The sequence below is a fragment of the Glycine max genome, chromosome 11 (genome assembly GCF_000004515.6).
Source record: "Glycine max cultivar Williams 82 chromosome 11, Glycine_max_v4.0, whole genome shotgun sequence".
Classification (NCBI taxonomy): Eukaryota; Viridiplantae; Streptophyta; class Magnoliopsida; order Fabales; family Fabaceae; genus Glycine; species Glycine max.
Window position 1 is genome coordinate 11,487,436 of NC_038247.2, and position 20,041 is coordinate 11,507,476.

The following is a 20,041-nucleotide window of genomic DNA, read 5'->3' on the forward strand; positions in this document are numbered from 1 at the left end:
ATTGTAATTCATGTGCGAAAGTAACAAACTTTATATAATATTATTTTTCTCAATAACATCATTCCTCTTATCATACGCTTTACTTTATTCTTTGTATTTCTCTCTTTTTAATGTGCAAAAACAACGTAGCATCAGCATTTCTCAATCGCCAATTAAGAGAGATAACTAGAAAGAATTAACGAAAAAATCCAATAAAGAAATAACTAATTAGCCATTGACGAAGTCCCATCGTCACCACTTCTCAGTTCTATGATTTGTCATCGCACAACATTTTTGCATCCATCTAAAATGTCCAGAACTGCTCCAGAGTCAAATAAAGGCACTGTTTGTTAATTGTGCATGGAAAACTTACATGCCTTTCTTTGAAATTGAATTTTAAGATAAGAAATAAGTCTCCTTGATGAAATGTTTATGCTTTTTTATTCATAGTGTTCATCCAATCATTTTAATTAACTCAATTAGCTGAATATGATGTAAAAAATATTGTAAATTTTTGTTATTGTCTTCAATTCTCACATATAAAAGAAATCTAACCATTTTAATTTAATATATACTTTAAGAGTACTGCATTTGATGTGCATATTTTATTACAAGTGAAGAGTTACGACAGTATAAATAACCTAACGTTCGAAAATATTAAAAACTTGTGAGAACACGATTTCATAGTACCAAACACATCACTGAATCATAAAAAAATTTAATTTTCTAGTTTGTATGACTTTGCCAAGATGTGTGAGCATAAAAAAATGTTCGTTATGAGCTGTAACAAAGTTTAGAATTGACGAAGGGAAAACGCTAAAAAAAAGTAACAATAATACACTACTTAGCATACTTTTTTGATATATTTTTTTATATTTTAGTTGGTAATGTCTGTAACATTTATTATTCAGCCAAACAAATTAAAATATATTAAATTTAAAGTAGGATTCAACCATCAAGTGTGCTTTCAATTGATATGAATTATTTTGATTTAATTGATAGTCTAAAATTTGAATTTTCTGTGCAATTATGTTAAATATTAAAAGAAAAAGTTTTATCATTAGTGACTCTATCGACTCAAAACATAATTATTTCACATGAAATATATATGTGATTTTGTAAAAGAAAAAAAAAATAAGAAAAAGGAAAGATGCAGTGAACATGGAATAATGAAACCTATGTCATTTAATAAGTTTCACATAAATTTCAATTAATATTGAAAAGATGTACTGTATAAAAAAAAAAAAAGTCAAATGGAGTATGCTGGTTTGGCATTGTTTTTCACCCAATAAATTGATTTGTGCTTAAATGTGTAATTCTGTTAGGTAACTGAAGTTAACAGATTTTGACTCAATTTTGATTTGGCGCCATCATGTGCGTTGGAATTTGAAATATGGTCAAATTAGTGCCTTTTTCTGTCTACTTGAATATATTTTTTCCATGCCAGAATTTGTTCTTAGTATTTTGATTTGATGTCTTTTATTCATTGCTTTGTCTCGGTGTCTACTTTCATCCCTTCTTTCTTGAGTTGATAAATCCAAAAATTACAAGAAATAGACTTGCAAAGTTTCATCTGTGATTGTCATTGGTGAACAAGAACTATTAGAGAGGTGTTTGGTAGGAGAGAGGTCAAGAAGAATTATCTTTCTTGATAATCAATAAAATTTATTTTGTTGGTCATAAATATTTTTAAAAAAAATTAAAGAATTACGTAATATTTATTAATTATTTTAATTATTTCATATTAAATAATATATTAAAAAGTATATGTGACTTTTTTTTTACCGAAATAAAGAAAATTAACTTTTAAAAATTCAAATTCTCACATTTTCTCATATAATTTTTTTATAACAAATCTAACAAAAAGTAATCTTAAGAAATATTATTTTCCACCAATATTATTTTTTAAAAAGACTTATCAAACACGGAAACTAAAGATCTCCAACATATAAGATTCAACAAAAGAGAGAAGAAATGGGTAGAATTAGTTAAACTTTGAAAGTTATTTCTCTAGAAGATAGAAACGCAATTCCGTTTAAGACATGATTATTGCTGATGAAGCCAAGAAAGAAAGCTAAGTAATGTGTGTTGTAGTGTGTTTGAAAATCGGAATCCACTCACATGATTGAGCTTTGGGCTCTCAAGCTCATCTAGTATTTTTAGTTCCATGCCAAAAAAAAAAAACCACAGGAGTAAGAAAGCAGAGTACATGCTTATTAATTGGGCACTGCTACGTGTACCCAGCTAAATTGCTGGTACATCCAAAAATTTTACAATTTTCCCATTTTATTCTTTCGTGAAAGGATACGAATCAACTAATCCGTAAATCTCATACAAATTAGTACATAATCTATATGAGTTAATTGGTATGACTCATACGGATCACGTAATCCATAAGTGTTTTTTTTAATTTTTTTCAAAAATATGTTTTTTTAATTTATCAATATATTCAATTTTTTAATAATAAATATTTTTTATTTATAAAAATTATATGGATTAAATAATTCGTATGAGTTATATCAAAAGTAATTATCACAAAATTTATTATTTAAATTTACATGCGCATTAAATATTACATTAAAAATTTTAGTGTTACGTATAACAATATTATTTATTTTAAAACATAATTGGTCTATTAACTCAGTTGGTTAGAGCGTTATGCTAGTAACTTGAAAATCACAGATTTAATTCTTGTTTGAACCATTAATTTTAAATTAATTCATAATACATATTTTTGAAAAAAATTTAAAAAAAACTTTCGGATTGAACCTCATACGGATTAGCTTGTATTAGTTGATCCTTATCCTTTCATGGATTAGCAGTGCCCTTATTAATTTGCTTATTTTTATTTGAAAAAAAATCCGTGTGTGCTAACGTGCTTGGTATTTTACCAGGCCCGAGTCATTATTTTCTGGTACTTTCTATTTACAGCCTTCTTTTTATAAGTACACCCACATACCCTCTTATTTAGAAAATTAACCATTATATCCTTATTTAAGCTCTTAATTAGTTAATTGACCATTATACCTTTTTTTCTTAAAAAAGTACACCTCTTTTGAATCTTCTTTTTTTCTCTTCTTCCAATCTCTTTTAGGGTTGTCCTCTCCTCTCTTCTTTCGCACCTATTCTTTTTGATGGTTCCATAGTTCCGTTTACGACGTTCCTTGGTTGGTCTCACTCGCAGAGATAGGTACGTGAGCAAACATTATTTTCCACCACCATAAACGTGAGTTTACCTTCATCTGCACGCTGAAATTTTATAATTTCTTTCTTTGTGGTGTCTAACACGGCATAGAAAGATAGGTGGTCATAAGTTGTGTGTTGGCTGAGGTGTCTAATTCTTTCCTTATTTTTCATGAATAAATAGATGGCTTTACCTATGCTTAACCAATTTGGGTGATTGAGGTGTTAGTTATATTTGAAGTATGTGTATAGTGGTGTTTGCTGCATGGGGTAGGACTTCGGTGCTCCATATGTGTAGTGTTGCTCATAGAAGGGATGTTTTGGTTTTGTATGTGGTCAGCTGCTTTTCTTTTCTGGCCCTGCGTAATCCCTATGTTGCAGCTGTTTGTTATCTTTCTGTTGTGTATTTGACTCTTGCTCTGTATCACTCCTTGTGTGCAGATGCTATTCGGGGTCAGCTTTAGAATAACACAGTTCAAGTCCTTACTAAATTTGACAACACTTCCAAACAATACTTCTAGCCTTTAATATTATTTATATAAATCAAGTTATATTCACCATAAAAATTAATTTTATAATATTACATTACAAATATTTTCTCTCAACAACTTTATAATTAAAACTGAAATGTTGGTATCAAATATGACTAAGTCAAGTGATTGAGAAAATAAAAAACATATGTGTTTTTAAATAACTGTAATTCAGTAGTTACATCCTGTGTTAGGTGAGATCCTTAGTTCTATATATGTATTAAATATTTTTTATTAATTTAAAAAAGCTCCATTTTTTATCAATAAAAAAATCTCATTTCAAAATTTATTTTAGGCCTACCAATATATTGGATTGATTCTGATGTTATTTTTATAAATATATTTGTGGCCTTGTATATTGGTACGGTCGAGTTATTTGACGTCTAGACTTTACTGTTCTCGAGGTTATCTATTATTTATCCTGCACTTAAAAATCAAGATCAAGCAAATGCAACCCTAAAGTCTCGTCAACATAGCCATTCTACTAGTGACCCTTCTCGCAATATATGTTAGCTGAAGAAAGAAAGAAAGAAAGTACTATTTAGGAAAATTGGATATATAATATTGGTGCTAGTGTAGGAAAGATTACAGCCAAGCATGTAGTATTTATAGTAATTCATATATATGATTTCAAATACATAATGATTATATATATATATATATATATTTAATGATGAGAGAGAATTAACAATAGATAATATATATAGCACCAGGTTTTTTAAGTTATTTTTAATTTTTTTAAAGTAAAATAAGTAACTTTTGTTTTTAATTTATTAAGTAGGTATAGCTCAATTGTTTGAACAAGAGAATCCCTTAATACTATTTTCAATTTTTACTGATAAAAAATTGCAATTACTTTAAATAAATAATATTATGTTTTTTATTATTATAAAAAGCACTTCTTTCAAGAAAAAAAGGCTTATTTCAAAATATATATTTTTTAATTTAAATAAATTTATGCTTATTTAAATTTGATTTAATTTAATATCTTGTGTCGTTTTTTAATAATAAATTTAATATCTTAGAGCAGTATATTAGTGTATGATCGGCTGAATTGGAGAGGAAAAAAATAATATTTTGTCTCACCCGCGAACCTGAATACAAAGGCTTGGGGGCAAAGCTAGTTCAGGCCTTGAATTCGCACTCTCTTCACACACTCCCCATGGACTTCACCCAAGACTTGCACTGTCTCCTATCTGAGCAACGCCGCAAGCTCGCCGCCGCAGAGGCCATGGAATTGGACCTCGACTTCGCCTTCCGCCTCCAGTTAAAGGAAGCCCTCGCGGCCTCCCTCGCCGCCCAGCCCTCCTCCTCCTCCGCCGCCGCCGCCGCGATCATCGAACAACCCGTCGTCGTCATCCACGATGACGACGTCAACGCCATGACGCTGCAGCGCGAGGAGCTGGCGCGTATGGAGCGCGAGATGAAGGACCGGGAGCAGAGCGAGGCGGAGACGCTTAAAATGAGAGAGGAACTCTGCCGTCGGATCCACGACGAGAAGGTGGCGAGGGAGATTTCCGCGATTCCCGAGAAGGACTGGCAGCAGTGGGGAGACAACTTCGAGAAACCATTCGGAGAGGGCTCGTCGTCTTCGTCGCTGAGTAGAGAGGAAGGCGTGGTTAGGGTTTACTTCAAGGGTTTGGTGAGCGAGGAAAACGTGAGGGGACGGAAGGTCGTGTTGTCTGGGATTGGGGTTGCGATTTGCGACCTTAGCGATAATTTGATATTCGAGGTTTCTAAGTCGCTCATTGGAAATGGCACTAGCAAGGTCGCTGCGGAGATTAAGGCTTTGATCGAGGCTTTCAATGCCGCCATTGCTTTGGACTTGAAGCGCGTCGTTTATTGCTGCGATTATTATCCCCTTTTCCAATTTGTGAGTCCCTGTTAACCCTCCTCGTTTAGTGTTGGTCAAGGTTTTAAATTGCGGTCACGGTTCTTGATGTTGTGAGAAATTGCGGGCAAATGTGTCTCGGTTTTTGATATTGCAAGAAATTGCAGACAAATGCGGCCTGGGCCTTTTTTTGTGTCTAGAGTAGACCACATGAATCCTTCATTGGAGACAATCCTGTACGAGTCCGATAGAACCATTATGGGCCGCTAAGCTTTCCCTCTATGTATTTAAGGCAGTTGCATACCTAGGGCTCTAAGGCTAGACCTCTGTTTAAATGTGCTTTTAACTAATCCTCATTTAAATTGTGGTTTAAATATGCTTTTAAACAATCTGGGTTAAATGCAAACAGGGTAATCTAGGTCCCCTCATAATGTGTCATATGTGGTTCTTATTTTCATATACGGGTATTGGAAGGAGACAATTTTTTGTGGAGTTCTGATACATTTTCATAAACGAGTGATAAGAAAGGAGATGATTTATTTTTGAGGGTCTAAAAATAAACATTTCATATTTGTAGGACTAAAAACATTTAATCTTTTAATTGTTGAATTGATTTGGAGAATCTGTTGTAATACAAACTGGTTGTTGATAGGTTAGAGATTATGTGTTTAGAACATGATGTGGCTTGAATTATATTTTGTTTGTTGCATGAGTTTATGATAGTGGGAATGAGTGAGGATATGATGATGTTATGCATTTTTTGTGGAGGTTTTTTGATATCTTGTTTTGTTGGTCAGGTGAGTGGAAAATGGCCTGCAAAACAGCGGAAGATTGCTATTTTGGTTGATCAAGTGAATCTGCTTCAAAGGAAGTTTTCATACTGCAATCCAAGGTTTGTGGCCAGACATGATGTCAAGTTTGCATTTAAGCTTGCAAGAGATGCAATTGAATCTCAGTCCACAAGACTTGCAGAATCTGGGAGTAGGAGTTTGAATGAAACTTGTGTCATATGTTTGGAGGAAACTGATGTTGGTCAGATTTTTTCAGTTGATGGCTGTCAACACCGCTATTGCTTCTCATGCATGAAACAGCATGTGGAGGTGAAGTTGCTTCATGGAATGGTGCCAAAGTGCCCTCATCAGGGGTGCAAGTATGAGCTCCTAGTTGACAGCTGCCAGAAGTTCTTGACTCAAAAGTTAACCGAGACCATGCAGCAACGAAAATTGGAAGCTTCAATTCCTGTTGCTGAAAAAATTTATTGTCCTTATCCTACGTGCTCTGCATTAATGTCAAAAACTGAGGTCTTAGAGTACTCCAAAGATATCACTGGTCAATCTGAACAATCTGAACCCAAGATATGCCTAAAATGTCGTGGCCTTTTCTGTTTTAACTGCAAGGTCCCTTGGCATAGTGGTATGACATGTAATACTTACAAAAGGATGAATCCTATTCCTCCTGCAGAAGATTTGAAGCTGAAGTTTCTGGCATCAAGGAGCCTATGGCAACAGTGTCTGAAGTGTAACCATATGATTGAACTTGCTGAAGGTTGCTATCACATGACTTGCAGGTATCATAATAATATTTTCTTTGTTTTAACCTATTATAATACTCCTTCTTCTAAGATCTTTTTTCTTTCTTTTTTACTAGCAAGAGTGAGCATACATAATTCCCCATAGGCATAACTGTTAACAATTAACCTAGCATCGAATCATATTATAGAAGAGTGCTAGCAACACTCTCTACACATTCATCTGAACTTACTTATTTATGCTACTATCACTTTTTTTTTTGTTGACCTTTTAAAGCCCAACATTCATTAATCATTATCATAGAGTGGTTGTGTAGAAGTACAATAAAATGTTCCTTTGAACATGATTGGTACTTTGCAGTCACCAATAATGTCCGATGTCTTCCTCCATTTTAACTACCTATCTTGTATCCCGTGTCCAGTGTTACCGATGGTGGATGACAGATTTTAGCAATAAAAAAAAATCTGCCGTGTGAATATGGTAGATGGATTGTGGCCAATGGTGGAAGTTTGTGTGTGTGTATATTGTCTTACTCCCACTTAAGCAAACTTTGATTCCAATGTCTATCTCTAAGGCTCAAGTTTACAGTTAACCTTTTTCTTTGATTCCTCTATCTAAACTATATTGTCTGCAAAAATTATGCATTTATGGATAATCTTTTGTATGGTAAGCACATTAAAGACCATACTAAATAAGTAAGAACTCAGCTAAACCTTGATGTAAATTTATTCTTATAGGAAAGTCCTTAGTCTTGTCTCGAAGAGTTTTTGCAATAGTAATTACCTTGTCACACATGCCTTGATGTAAATTTATTCTTTTAGGGGAGTTCTTATAGTTGCATGAATAACTTTATTTTCTAAAGATTTCCACAATATTTCTCAGCACTTAATCACATGTTTTTTCTAAATCAATAAAAACCATATGTAAGTCGTTTTCTTTTAATTATGCTCAATTATCTTTTTCCTTAATTACATAGTGACTTGTAAGTTTTATGCCTATGTTGTTTACACAATTAGATGTTCCTTGTGCTTTTTAAACATGTATACAAAGTCTTGAATCATAATCTTGAACTTCATGAACAAACACCATTACCGTTAAGGCAACAAATGTTTGTTAACATTCAACGTGACAAATGTTCAAAAAAATCTTGTTTTGTTTAGGTTCGTAGGAATCAAAGACAGTACCAGGAATTTATAATTACTCACGCACCGATCCCCTTGGTGAAAAATCGTGTTTTGAAATATATGTGCATTGTGATCCTTGCCAAGTTCAGTATAATTACACAAGGAAAACCCAAACTAATATTTGTTTGTAATGTGCCAAGTAATTTTTAGATTTCCATGAATGGAGAAGCATCAGTGTTGAATCACAACAATATCTTCAATGGGAAGCAATGATATGTTGGTCCATTATTACTTTCGCTTCTACTCCATGTTTTCTTTTTATCGTTTCCCTGCTTTCCTTGTGATTACAGATGCGGTTACGAATTTTGCTATAACTGTGGAGCAGAGTGGAAGGACAAAAAAGCAACATGTGCTTGCCCTCTTTGGGCCGAGGAGAATATTTGGTTAGATGATCATGAGGAAGAGTTGGAAGAAGAAGAAGAAGATGATGATGATGATTATGATGATTATAGGTCTGATTATCCTGATGATTATTATTATTAAGTATCTGGCCGCTTGACCAGGTTGACGGTTTTACAACTAGTAAATATTCATATTCATATATCTATATATATGTAAGCAAAATGTGATTGTCTTTTGATTTCTTTCTCCTTATTTTCCGTTTCATTCCGCATCTTTGCTAACATGGTTGTCTATGTCCATGCACAATATGTTAACAAATAATGATATTTTAGTATTATGATCGTACCAGATTGACGACCACGCTAAAACTCAAACATTTCAATTCAAAATATACATAAGGTTTAACGAAATTGCAATGAAATTACTAATGGGGAAAAATAAGCACACACGAATGATTGATGTGACTTCTTAGACAGTTTTATGAAAGTTAGATAATGAAGCAATTTAAATGATGGAATGCCTGAAATTATTATGTACGGGCATGTTTGGCTGCCAGTCAGAATTGTTGTAGCGTTCAAACATGTTCAAACATACTTGACTCTTTATCTTTAGCGTTAAATGATGGTAATTCTGTTGGTTGAACAATGAGAGTTGTTATAAACTTTACTATTTATCTTTGATTTTTATGAGTAAAAAAACACAGTAATCTCCATAGCTTTACACTTAATAAACCTTGCAATTGGAAGACCAGGCATCCTTTAACAATGACATTTCAATACTTGACTCCATATTTAATGTGTTTAAGCCAAGCCAACTTAAAATTTTCGAACTATTTTTCATGGTGATTCAGAAAAATGAGTTAACAATTTTCAGCATGTGACAAGATGGTGCTCCATACAGTTTTTTTTTTTTCACTGGGCCTTTATTTAATTTTTTAATTTCAATATACAAACAAATGGACAAAGGAGACAGACATTTGCCATATGCGAATATTTGTCCCTGATAATAGACCATGAAAGGATTTCCATTATCTGTCTGCAAGTGTTTCTTTGTGTATTTGTTATTATATTGACATGTGTTAGTGTTACACGGTCTTCGTATTTTTACACGTTTTAATATATATATATATATATATATATATATATATATATGAAATATAACTAATTGAAAAATAAATGCAAATAAAACATTTTTTAAAAATAGCTAAACTTTCCTATAAAAATAAATATTTGCAACACCATTTGGATTTGCAAATAGTATCTGCAATTTTAATTTTTTTTCCTTCGTTTCAATAGCCATTTGGTTGCTAAAAGTAAGCATCGCAGGTTCTTAAAAGTGTGGTGTGAATTCTTAAATGAGGATCGATGCTTTATAAGTTTATAGAATTATAGGTGATGAGCGTTAGAGTGAACTTCAAAAGTAATCGGTACTTTTAGAAACACCAGTTATTATGCTGTTTGATTTAGGGAGAGGCGAGAGAAATATATGAGAGAAATTTTGTGGATCTTATATATAAGATTCATATTTTTTACATTTTATTTTAATTAATTTTTCTTTTATTTTTATTCTTTCTATTTTTATTCTCTAAAAACAAACACAACATAAATGTTAATGTGCCACTTTTCTCAATTATCTTCAGCTTTTGACATTGTTTTTCCACATATTTTAAGTTGTACTGAGTTTTTCAACTTTTAGCATTTGCACTGCACTGCATTGTTTTTTTTTATTTAAAAAATACTACACCATCTATAGTGAACAGTGATAAAAAGAAAGAAATAGAAGTTGTTAAATAGGTATCTAAAATGAAGGTGACCTTCTATAAAAAAAAATATGAATGGGTCCATATATCATTATTATTATCTAATACATTATTTTGTTCCTATTTCCAGTTTGTTTGTCAATTTAATTTTTATATTTTATTAGTGTAGAAAAGTTACTCTATAAATCATTTAAAGTATAAAATAGTTATCATAAGTTATTTCAAGAAAATTTTTACAAGTTATTTTTCATTTTCATTTTTTAATTTAAGGGATAAAAGGTGAGTTACTTATTAAAACACCTCTAGATTAAAGAAAAATAAAAAACGAAAATGAAGGGTAGCTTTTTTAAAATTACTCTAATGTAATTCCTCTTTAAATAAAAAATATCAAAAAATAATATTACTACTTTGTTTTTTTTTTTTAAAGGTACTACTATTTGTTATTAGACGAGAATATAAAAAACTTTTTTCATGGAGTATATAAAAACTTTTTAAATTATCGATACATACAAGTGTTTTATTTTAATGATCCATCATAATCTTATCATACATGTAAGTGGCCCATGCTATGCCTATGGAGAGCCATCTGTTAATCTAATTAATACTCCAGAGGAGGATTAGTCAACAAGCGTAGCCAAATAAAGTATAATTAAATTTTCAGAAAAGAAACAATGCAGGAGGTTGTGCCACGTGTTACTTTTTTCTTGCCTGTCAAAAGGTTTATAACTCTGTCAGCGGCGTTATCTTTTGTCGCATTAAGCGGGGATTAGATGCTTCTGGCCACGCACGGAATAAAAACATCCTTCGTGAAAAAAAATAATATCAAATACACTTCAGTTGAAATTATGATAAATTTAAAATTTTAATCATTCTAAATATTTTAATTGAAATTTTATTCTAAATACTTTAATTAAAATTTTGTTATCTGATGATGTAATTTTACGTGTCTTCATATGTTAATACTCGATCAATACTTGACAAGCTTGATGTTTCTTATAGATGAAGATCATCAGTGTGAAAAAAGAATCGCGAGTTCAAAAACAAAATTTCAAAAAACTTTCATGTGAAAAAAATGAAGATTATAAAAGAAATAATGGAACGTTTTAAAATATTCTTCTATCAATAAATTTTTTTTTAATTTCTCATATTTAAAAGAAAATTAAAATTTCATATTTTTAGTTATTTAAAATTTTAAAAATTTAAATTTTTCACAAAGAAACATTCAAACAGTAAATTTTAGATTATAAAAATTTAAATTCTTTGATAAATTACTTTTCTTAGTTAAAATTTTTTATTCAAACACACTCTAAAAACTTTTATTCTTTTGGATTTAAATTTTGATAAATTAATGTTTAAAAATGATCTATTTATTTTTATAACATCTATAATTTACCAATTCAATCTATAAAATTAAATTTATATACAAATATGAATTATGTCCGAATGATAAGTTTTATATTGATTTAAATCCATTTTTATAAAATATTAAATTGATTTGATCGTGTTTAAGCTTATAACTTATGTGTTGTAAAATGAAAAAAAGAATGTAATTGCATAAGAAGAAATGTACTATAAAAGTTATATATGCTTATACATTGTTTCTAAAAGTGAAGATTTAATTTGTCAAAAAAAGGTGAAGATTTAAATATACTATAATGCAGGGGTTGAAAATTTTATGGCTTTTGCCCGTTCAGAATCGTCAGCATAGGCCAACATAATTATTTTGGCATTCAATTATATCATGAATGCATGATGTATCACACATCTTCAACGCAATATTTACTTTTAATTATATAACATAAGATAAAATGATTTTTTTATTATAAAATTAAATTTTATAATAAATAGATAAATTTTAATATTTAATTTATGTTTAAGTTTATAATAAATAATTAAAAGTATGATATAAAATCATTTTTAATTGAGTATAATATTTCTATAATATAATAATAATTAATTATCAAACTCTCGAGCTAATTCGCTAACTCTTACTAGTTTATCAAGTCCATCTCCTCTCTCTGAGTTGACTCTTTACTAAACTTTTTTTTTGTTTATTATGGACCGATTTTATAAATTTGATATATTCTCGAGTTTACCACTGAATTAATGAGTCAACAAATTAAAAAAACTTAGACCAAAATATAAGTCATTTTGGATTGTTTTCTTAGTGTTTAGTGTTTAACATACCTTCCGTTAGTGTGTTATTCTCAAATAGAAAAATTCTCACCTTTAGTAACATTGTTATCCAATAATATCAAACTCTCTATGAGAATAATCTATCATTGTTATAACATCTGCAAATTATTATCTAATAATAATGCATTACCAGACTTGATTAATTAAGAAATTCATAATTTATTATTTTGATTTATTATATTATTGAATGTTTAATTGGTACGTTATTTATAAATATTTTATTATTTTTTATATTAAATAAACTCTTAACAATATATCAATTGAGTTTACCAATCAAATTTATAAAATTTTTAAAAATTTAAATAAATTATGGAATTTGATAACCTTAATAATAAGCCGGACTTTTCGTTGAGAGGGTTAGGTTGAGGTGTTGCAGTTAGGGGAGCGGGAAAGGTCGCAAGTATCCAGGGACAGGAGAAAGGGTATTATGGTCCGTGAAATGAGAATGACTGAAGCCGTTTCCACGGCAAACCTAAACTCACACAGTAATTCTCATCATCATATCACGCAACGACTAAGTTATCAGCCATAACTTTTGATTAATGTCAATGGATAACGGACGATTGCTGTACCAATTTTATGATTGAGAGTGGAGAATTTCTTGCATAAAATTATTTTACTTGAGCGCATTAGGATAATTAATTAAATATTAAAAGCTAATAGTTAATCATTCAAATAAATAGTTAATCAAGTATATAATTAATGTGTTATAAATTTTGTATTGACTATTATACACCTAAAGTGAAGTGTCATTTGGTAGGGGGATTTTTTTTATTTTTTTTTATTTTCCTGGAATGATAAGGTGGAAAACTTAATTTTTATGTTTGGTATCCATTAAAAAACAATTTTATTAGAAAAATGTCATTTAAATCAATTTCTTAAGAAAAAAAATTAAATTAAATTTTTCTTTTACTCCACCACAAATATCATATTATTTTTTTATTAAATTATATAATATAATAAATACTTAAAATAATCATTGAAAATATACATAACTCTTTTGATTTCTAAAATACTTATTTAAAAATTTTGAATGATTAATCAAATACATTTTATTTATTTTCAAAAACATGATTATCAAGAATCATAATTTATAGATATAATTTTTTTTCTCATATCAAACCCTCCATGAGTGTTAATCAAACAAATTTTATTGATTTTTAAGAAATATAATTCTCAAAAATCATAATTTCTGAGTATAAAAAACTTTTTCTCATACCAAACCCTCCATGAGTGTAATATTTAACGTTTTTAAATTAAATTGAAATAATTACTTTAACTAATCATAAGATAAATTAATAGTTATTAAATCTATGATATTATTTGAACTTGATTAATAATCAATTGATATTTAATATTTTTTTTATTTAACTATATAAAAAAAATCTCGATTCTCAAGTTTAAACAGCGAGGCTGAAACTAGATTGTCTCACTTGAAAAAGAAATATGTGTGTGATAAAAAAAGTTATAGTAATATATTTTTTTTTATCTAATTATTTCTTACTTTTATTTCAGTTCTAGTTGAATAACCAAATTAATTATTTATTGTTTGATAGTTTTTTCGCAACAAGTAACAAATATCTTTTTAGTAATAATCAGAGATTAAATTGTTTGAAACAGAGAAATATTCAAAAGTGAATTTTACCATTTCTAAAGAAACTTTTTTCATACACACTTTTAGAAAGTGAAACCTTCATCCACACGCTCAAAAGATTCAATTACCTATTACTCCAATTTTCGCCAATTTACTTTCTGGTCTGAATTTGAAAAGATTAACACAAATTTGTGTAATAATTTGTTGTGAAGATGAACTGTCGTTTGACTTAATATAAAATAAATAAATAAAATTAACATCTATTTTTTAAAAGAATATATGTACTCCGTGCCACACAAAATCAAGGACCACATAATAGAATTTTTTAGGAACCAACAATAACATGACATGAGATGATTATAGTCCTTAATAATCCTCATGTGTAACACATAGTTTAGTGTTATTTTTTTCTCTTCATAAAAACCATAAATACGTGACGGTTGAATATTTTTTTTTTATAATTTCTCAAAAAGAACTCACTTCATTTATTCTATCCACCCCGATTATTCGATTTGAAATATATATATATTTAAATAAAATAAGGGAGACCATTAATGAGTGGTTAATTTAAGTAACATTAAACTTAATCCCATTAAAAAAAATAGTAACAATATAAATGACAATGGGTGACCAAAAACGGTTAAAGAGGAACAAAAGGTCTATTGCTGGCGCAACGTCTCCATCAATATTCCAAACCACCAAAAGGCACTGCCATTTTTCTCACGCACCACCTTTTCTTTCTTTCTTCTTCGTCATTTCTCCCCTGGGTTCATTTCCTTGTCAACATTAACCCCTCACTATTTCAGCTTCACTCAATAAACCATTTTAAAAAAAAATAATAGTATTGTATAAAAAATAAACGCAAACAAAAAATAAAACTCAAATTTGCACTTGGCTGCTCCAATCATTGTCTATTTTATTTTCTCTCTTCGAAAATGTGATTGTTTGGGGGGCAAAAAAGAAGAAGAGAAGCGCGTGATGGAGTGGGTGAAGATGAAGGGGTACGCGAGAGAGTTCATGGTTGGAGTGGCGGAGATGACGGTGGAGTTCGGAAAAGGTTGCAGAGACATAGTTAAACAGAGTCTGGTCAACGACGACTCCTACATCGTCAAAAACTTCGGAAGAGACTCCTACATTGGAAAAACAGTGACAGAACCTTTCGCTAATCTTTTCCAGAAATTGAGTTTCTTCAACGAGTACTTGCCCGAGGATAAAGATCCTCTTCACGCTTGGTCCGTTATTTTCTTCGTTTCCATTCTCGCCTTCTTAGGTAATAATAATAACAAACTTCGAATTTTAGGAAATAAATTTAATATTTGAAGTTCGCATTAGATCAGATTAGGAAATAGATTTAATTAATGGTGCGTGAGGTGTTTGGATGCGTTTGATTTGGTTTTTTGTTTTTGTTTGTTTGAAGCTTTGTATGCGAATTTTGAACGTGATGCGTACGCGGCGGCCCCGGTGAAGCATGTGTTTGTGCATCCTCCGAGTGCTACTTGCGTAGTGCTTCCTGATGGAAGGTACATGGCGTATAAGGAGCAAGGTGTTTCTTCTCACAGAGCTAGGTTTTCGGTGATTGCTCCTCATAGTTTTCTTTCTTCAAGGCTTGCAGGTTTTTCTTTCTAAGTGTTGTTGACTTTATTTGCAGTTAATTTTTTGGTGTGGTTACATGTAGTTGGAGCATAGTTTTTTTTTTTTTTTTTAATTAATGTTTTCTTTTGGCATCATGTTCGAAATTAGGGATTCCTGGAGTGAAAGATTCTTTGCTGCAAGAGTTTGGTATTCGTTTGTTGACGTATGATCTTCCTGGTTTTGGTGAGAGTGATCCTCATCCCAACCGGAATCTGGAATCCTCGGCAACGGATATGGCGTTTTTAGCGAATGCTCTTGGTGTGGACAAGTTTTGGGTGGTTGGTTACTCAAGTGGCAGCATGCATGCTTGGGCTGCACTTAGATACATTCCGGATAGGCTTGCTGGTATTATTAGTTGGTTTTTTGTTTGTCCTGTGTTTTATTTCAATCTGTTTAAATTGACAGAATTTGGAGCTTTTTTAGTTACTCTCTTGTTCATTCACTTTTTAAATTACAACTGTCATTACTTTATGTTTTAGTGTACTATATTACATTTTCATTTAGGCCTTTTGCTCTTTTGCCTCGTCTAAAACACTTGAATGACCTGTTTAAAGTGAGTTGTTACAAGTCTTGCATCTTTTAGTGATGTAAGAACTGCCTTTTTGAAAAATATGTTACATGTTATATGTGTTTCACTTTCATATCAATAGAACCGAGTTTTTCTGAGAAAGCACTATGTCATGCATTATGAAATGAATCTGTTGTTTGTAACTCTCAGGTGCAGCCATGTTTGCTCCCATGGTGAACCCGTATGATCCTATAATGACAAAGGAAGAGAGACGAAGAACTTGGAACAAATGGACACGAAGAAGAAAATTCATGTACTTCTTAGCTCGGAGGTTTCCTAGACTTCTCGCTTTCTTTTATCAGCGAAGCTTTTTGTCAGGAAAGCATGGTCAGATTGATAGGTGGCTGTCATTATCTCTGGGAAATAGGGTAAGGGAAGTTTTGCTTCTCTCTTTTGTCTTTGAGCCAACATGTCTAGTATTTAGAATTTGAATCATTTAAAGTAAAAGGGATGCAGTTTTAAAGATAAAGTAAGAGTTATAATTCTCGATTAGAAAGTCAAGGGGATAGATTTTAACTTCATAGTTTGTCATGTGTATGTATGTATTTTATCACAATCAACCATTGGTTTTCCAAATAAATGGTTATAATTCTGTATTTCATACTCTAAAGTGCACCTGTCACTTAAGAGGAGGCAAATCCTAATATTTGACATCCATATATGATTTCAAGTATTCAACATTTCTTTTGATGTTCACTTTATATCTGTCACCTATATCCCAGTTAGATGTTTTAAGCATTAGAGGTGCAACTGATTGTGGACTAACCGATAAGAATATACAGAAGAGAGGGCCTTATATAATTGCTAAAGAAAATTCTTGGCATGTTCACATATGATTTACCCCTGCTCTGACATCGCTCAAATACCCAAATTTAAAGCATAGATTATTAGACATTGATAGCAATTGGTTGAACATTGAAAATTGATAGCAAGAAGGCATTTTAGACATGCATTTGGATCACAGAACCCAAGCTCACTAATGTAACTAAATTTATGTTTCCAAAAGGCAGGTTCTGAGGGCTCATGTTTTACCAAGAGTTTTTTTCCCCTTATATATATATATATATATTACTTGTACATCCTCTCATGGAAGAAGATCTCAATGTCCCTTTCAGGATAAAGCACTGATGGAAGATCCAATGTATGAGGAATTCTGGCAAAGGGATGTGGAAGAATCAATCAGACAAAGAAATGTGAAACCCTTCATGGAGGAAGCTGCTTTGCAGGTCGCAAATTGGGGTTTCAGCCTTTCAGACCTCAAGTTGCAGAAGAGAAAACGGAGTAGTAATTTGCTCAGTTGGCTTAAGTCAATGTTCACTGAAACTGAGGAATATATGGGATTTCTGGGCCCTATACATATATGGCAAGTGAGTACATCTATGTTTAAATTCCTTGACTCCCCCCTTACGTGTGTTCATTCACATAAATCATCCGTGATATTATCAGAATCGCTTGCATGCATTCTTCTATCCAACCAATTTTAACAAAAACACATGACAGCAATGTGGCAATATGAAGATATGAAAAATATTTGATAATATAGGATACAGGTACAATAGAGTATGCCAAATAAAAAGATTAAGAATGCAATTATATGCATAAAAAATTTACTATGCAAATATTCAGAAAGCACTAACTTCATCAAATTTAAACTATTGAATGGTTTCAGAGCTCAGACTTGCTTTAGTCTATTTTATAGTCAATTCAAGCCAATTTTCAGCACTGAGAAGTTTTCTTGCTTCTCAGATTCATTTTAAGTGTTCTAGAATCCCATTTGTGTATTTTTACCAGTGGAGAATTGAGTATCAGAGCTTTAACTTTAATAATTCTTAGTTTTCCTTTTAATGCTCAAACCATATAAGTTATATTTTCTTCCATTTTATCTTCTAACGATATGACTTTCTTCTTTTGCTTATCTTTCCCATTACTTGTCATGTGTCCACCTCTTTTTCGGTTATCATTAGTTCATTACTATTACTACATTCCTTGACACCTGATCTGTTTTAAGTTCCTAATAGCTGAGCATACTACTCTATTGAGCACATGAAAAGAAAACATTTAACTGTTGCATACAGTGAAACCAGGAAACAAGTTTTCAGTTTTGTTTCGTAAAAACAGTCCCATTTGATGCTGTTGGGTTTCACTTCTGCTGTTGTCATGCTGTACCTTCTGCTACACAGGATATAAGATAGCATTTTCATCCTGAAATTGTGAAGTAGGCACCTTGAATGTATGATCGTTCCTTCTGGTAGATGTTTCCCTTGGAGTAGATGATTAAATTCTTTACACGTTTCTTGTGTAGTCATCAAGAGATTTACATTTCAACTAAATGAGAATGAAAAAAGAAAACTATATTTTATTTGCATGCTCCAATTCTATTTTCACCAACATTTGACTCTTTTTTAGGTGAAATATGACTTGTAGTGCAATGTTAACAGGGAATGGATGATAAAGTGGTTCCTCCATCAATGACTGATTTTGTGCACCGCGTGCTACCCGGAGCTGCTGTACATAAACTCCCATATGAAGGTCATTTCACCTATATCTACTTTTGTCATGAATGCCACAGACAGATATTTACTACACTTTTTGGAACCCCACAAGGTCCACTCAGCATTTCTATAGAAGTAGATCAAGCTAACCTAGAAGAAACCAATATTGAACAGCAAGTAGTAAACGATGGTGATTATGCCACAAACTAGAAGTACACATAACAGGATAAAAATGCTCTTTTTTCCCCCCATTTTTCTGGTCGAACATCACAATTTTATGATGTAAATACCGTACAGTTTTGCTTCATGTCCAATGTAGCAGTACAGGAAAGAAAATCAAAATGTTACTGCCCCTTCTTTGGGCCGTTGAACATGTCTGTCCTACAAATGTTGAATTTGGAGTCCTTTACTGAACAACTCACACGACCCCATTTCCTCCCCCTTCTTCACAATTGAAATACAAAACTTGCTTTTGCTAATAGTGAGATATGATACAACAATTCTAGTTCGTCTGATTTCCAAACTACGTGATTTGATGATATAATGCTTATATTTTTCTGTTCTTGATGAAACAACGAGAGTAATTGTGCACAAGATATTTGTCTGAAATATCAGCTGAAACCGGATATGAATTCGGGTAAAGCACTTTTCCAAACTCTTGTAATCAATTCTTTGCGAACCTACTCAAGAAGGTTGCAACCATTTTGGAAATATGTCTCTGTATAAATTGACTTGACATCAGGTACTAAATTTTGTAAATGACACTTAATTAGTTTTTGTAAAAAAAAGTAAAATTTATCAATATAATAGTTAAATCATGTGATACTACTATTATTTTTCTGATAATGCTTAACAAATTTTGAGTAACCTAAACATTTAAAATATCTGCTTATATTTTCAATAAATAATATATCATGTTAAAATAAAATAGTGTAATAAAGTATCAAATAAGTTTAAAATTATAATTTAATATATTTTATGAGAATTTTAAACGATGGTGATTATGCCACAACTAGATGGTGGATATTGATATGAGTATCTTTGCTTAAGAAGTTTGGATAATATTAAATTGGGTCAAAATGAATATTTTTCATGGATGAATACGAGGTTATTGATAATGCCTATTAAATTTTCTTGACATTTTCTATGACATGTAATTAAAAGGTAATTGTTGCATACATTATTTTCACCCAAATAAATTTTATGAGAATTTTATTAAACT

The 20,041-nt window shown here is 31.1% G+C and overlaps 2 protein-coding genes across 3 annotated transcripts; both read left to right on the forward strand.

Annotated features, from left to right (window-relative positions):
* The first annotated feature begins 4,746 nt into the window (after positions 1-4,746).
* On the forward strand, positions 4,747-8,814 carry LOC100790037 (uncharacterized). Its single transcript, XM_003537993.5, has 3 exons — positions 4,747-5,565; positions 6,321-7,090; positions 8,527-8,814. The coding sequence occupies exons 1-3, from the start codon at positions 4,855-4,857 to the stop codon at positions 8,717-8,719; spliced, it is 1,674 nt and encodes a 557-aa protein (XP_003538041.1). The 5' UTR covers positions 4,747-4,854; the 3' UTR covers positions 8,720-8,814.
* Positions 8,815-14,813: 5,999 nt separating this feature from the next.
* On the forward strand, positions 14,814-19,298 carry LOC100790561 (uncharacterized). 2 transcript variants are annotated; one of them, XM_003537994.4, is made up of 6 exons: positions 14,814-15,397; positions 15,545-15,739; positions 15,868-16,104; positions 16,478-16,695; positions 17,443-17,694; positions 18,766-19,298. In XM_003537994.4, exons 1-6 carry the CDS (start codon positions 15,106-15,108, stop codon positions 19,027-19,029), a joined length of 1,458 nt encoding a protein of 485 aa, XP_003538042.1. In that variant the 5' UTR covers positions 14,814-15,105; the 3' UTR covers positions 19,030-19,298. The 2 variants fall into 2 exon arrangements, with proteins under 2 accessions (XP_003538042.1, XP_006591020.1); XM_006590957.4 differs by having other exon boundaries at positions 14,815-15,397; positions 18,734-19,298.
* The last annotated feature ends 743 nt before the right edge of the window (positions 19,299-20,041 follow it).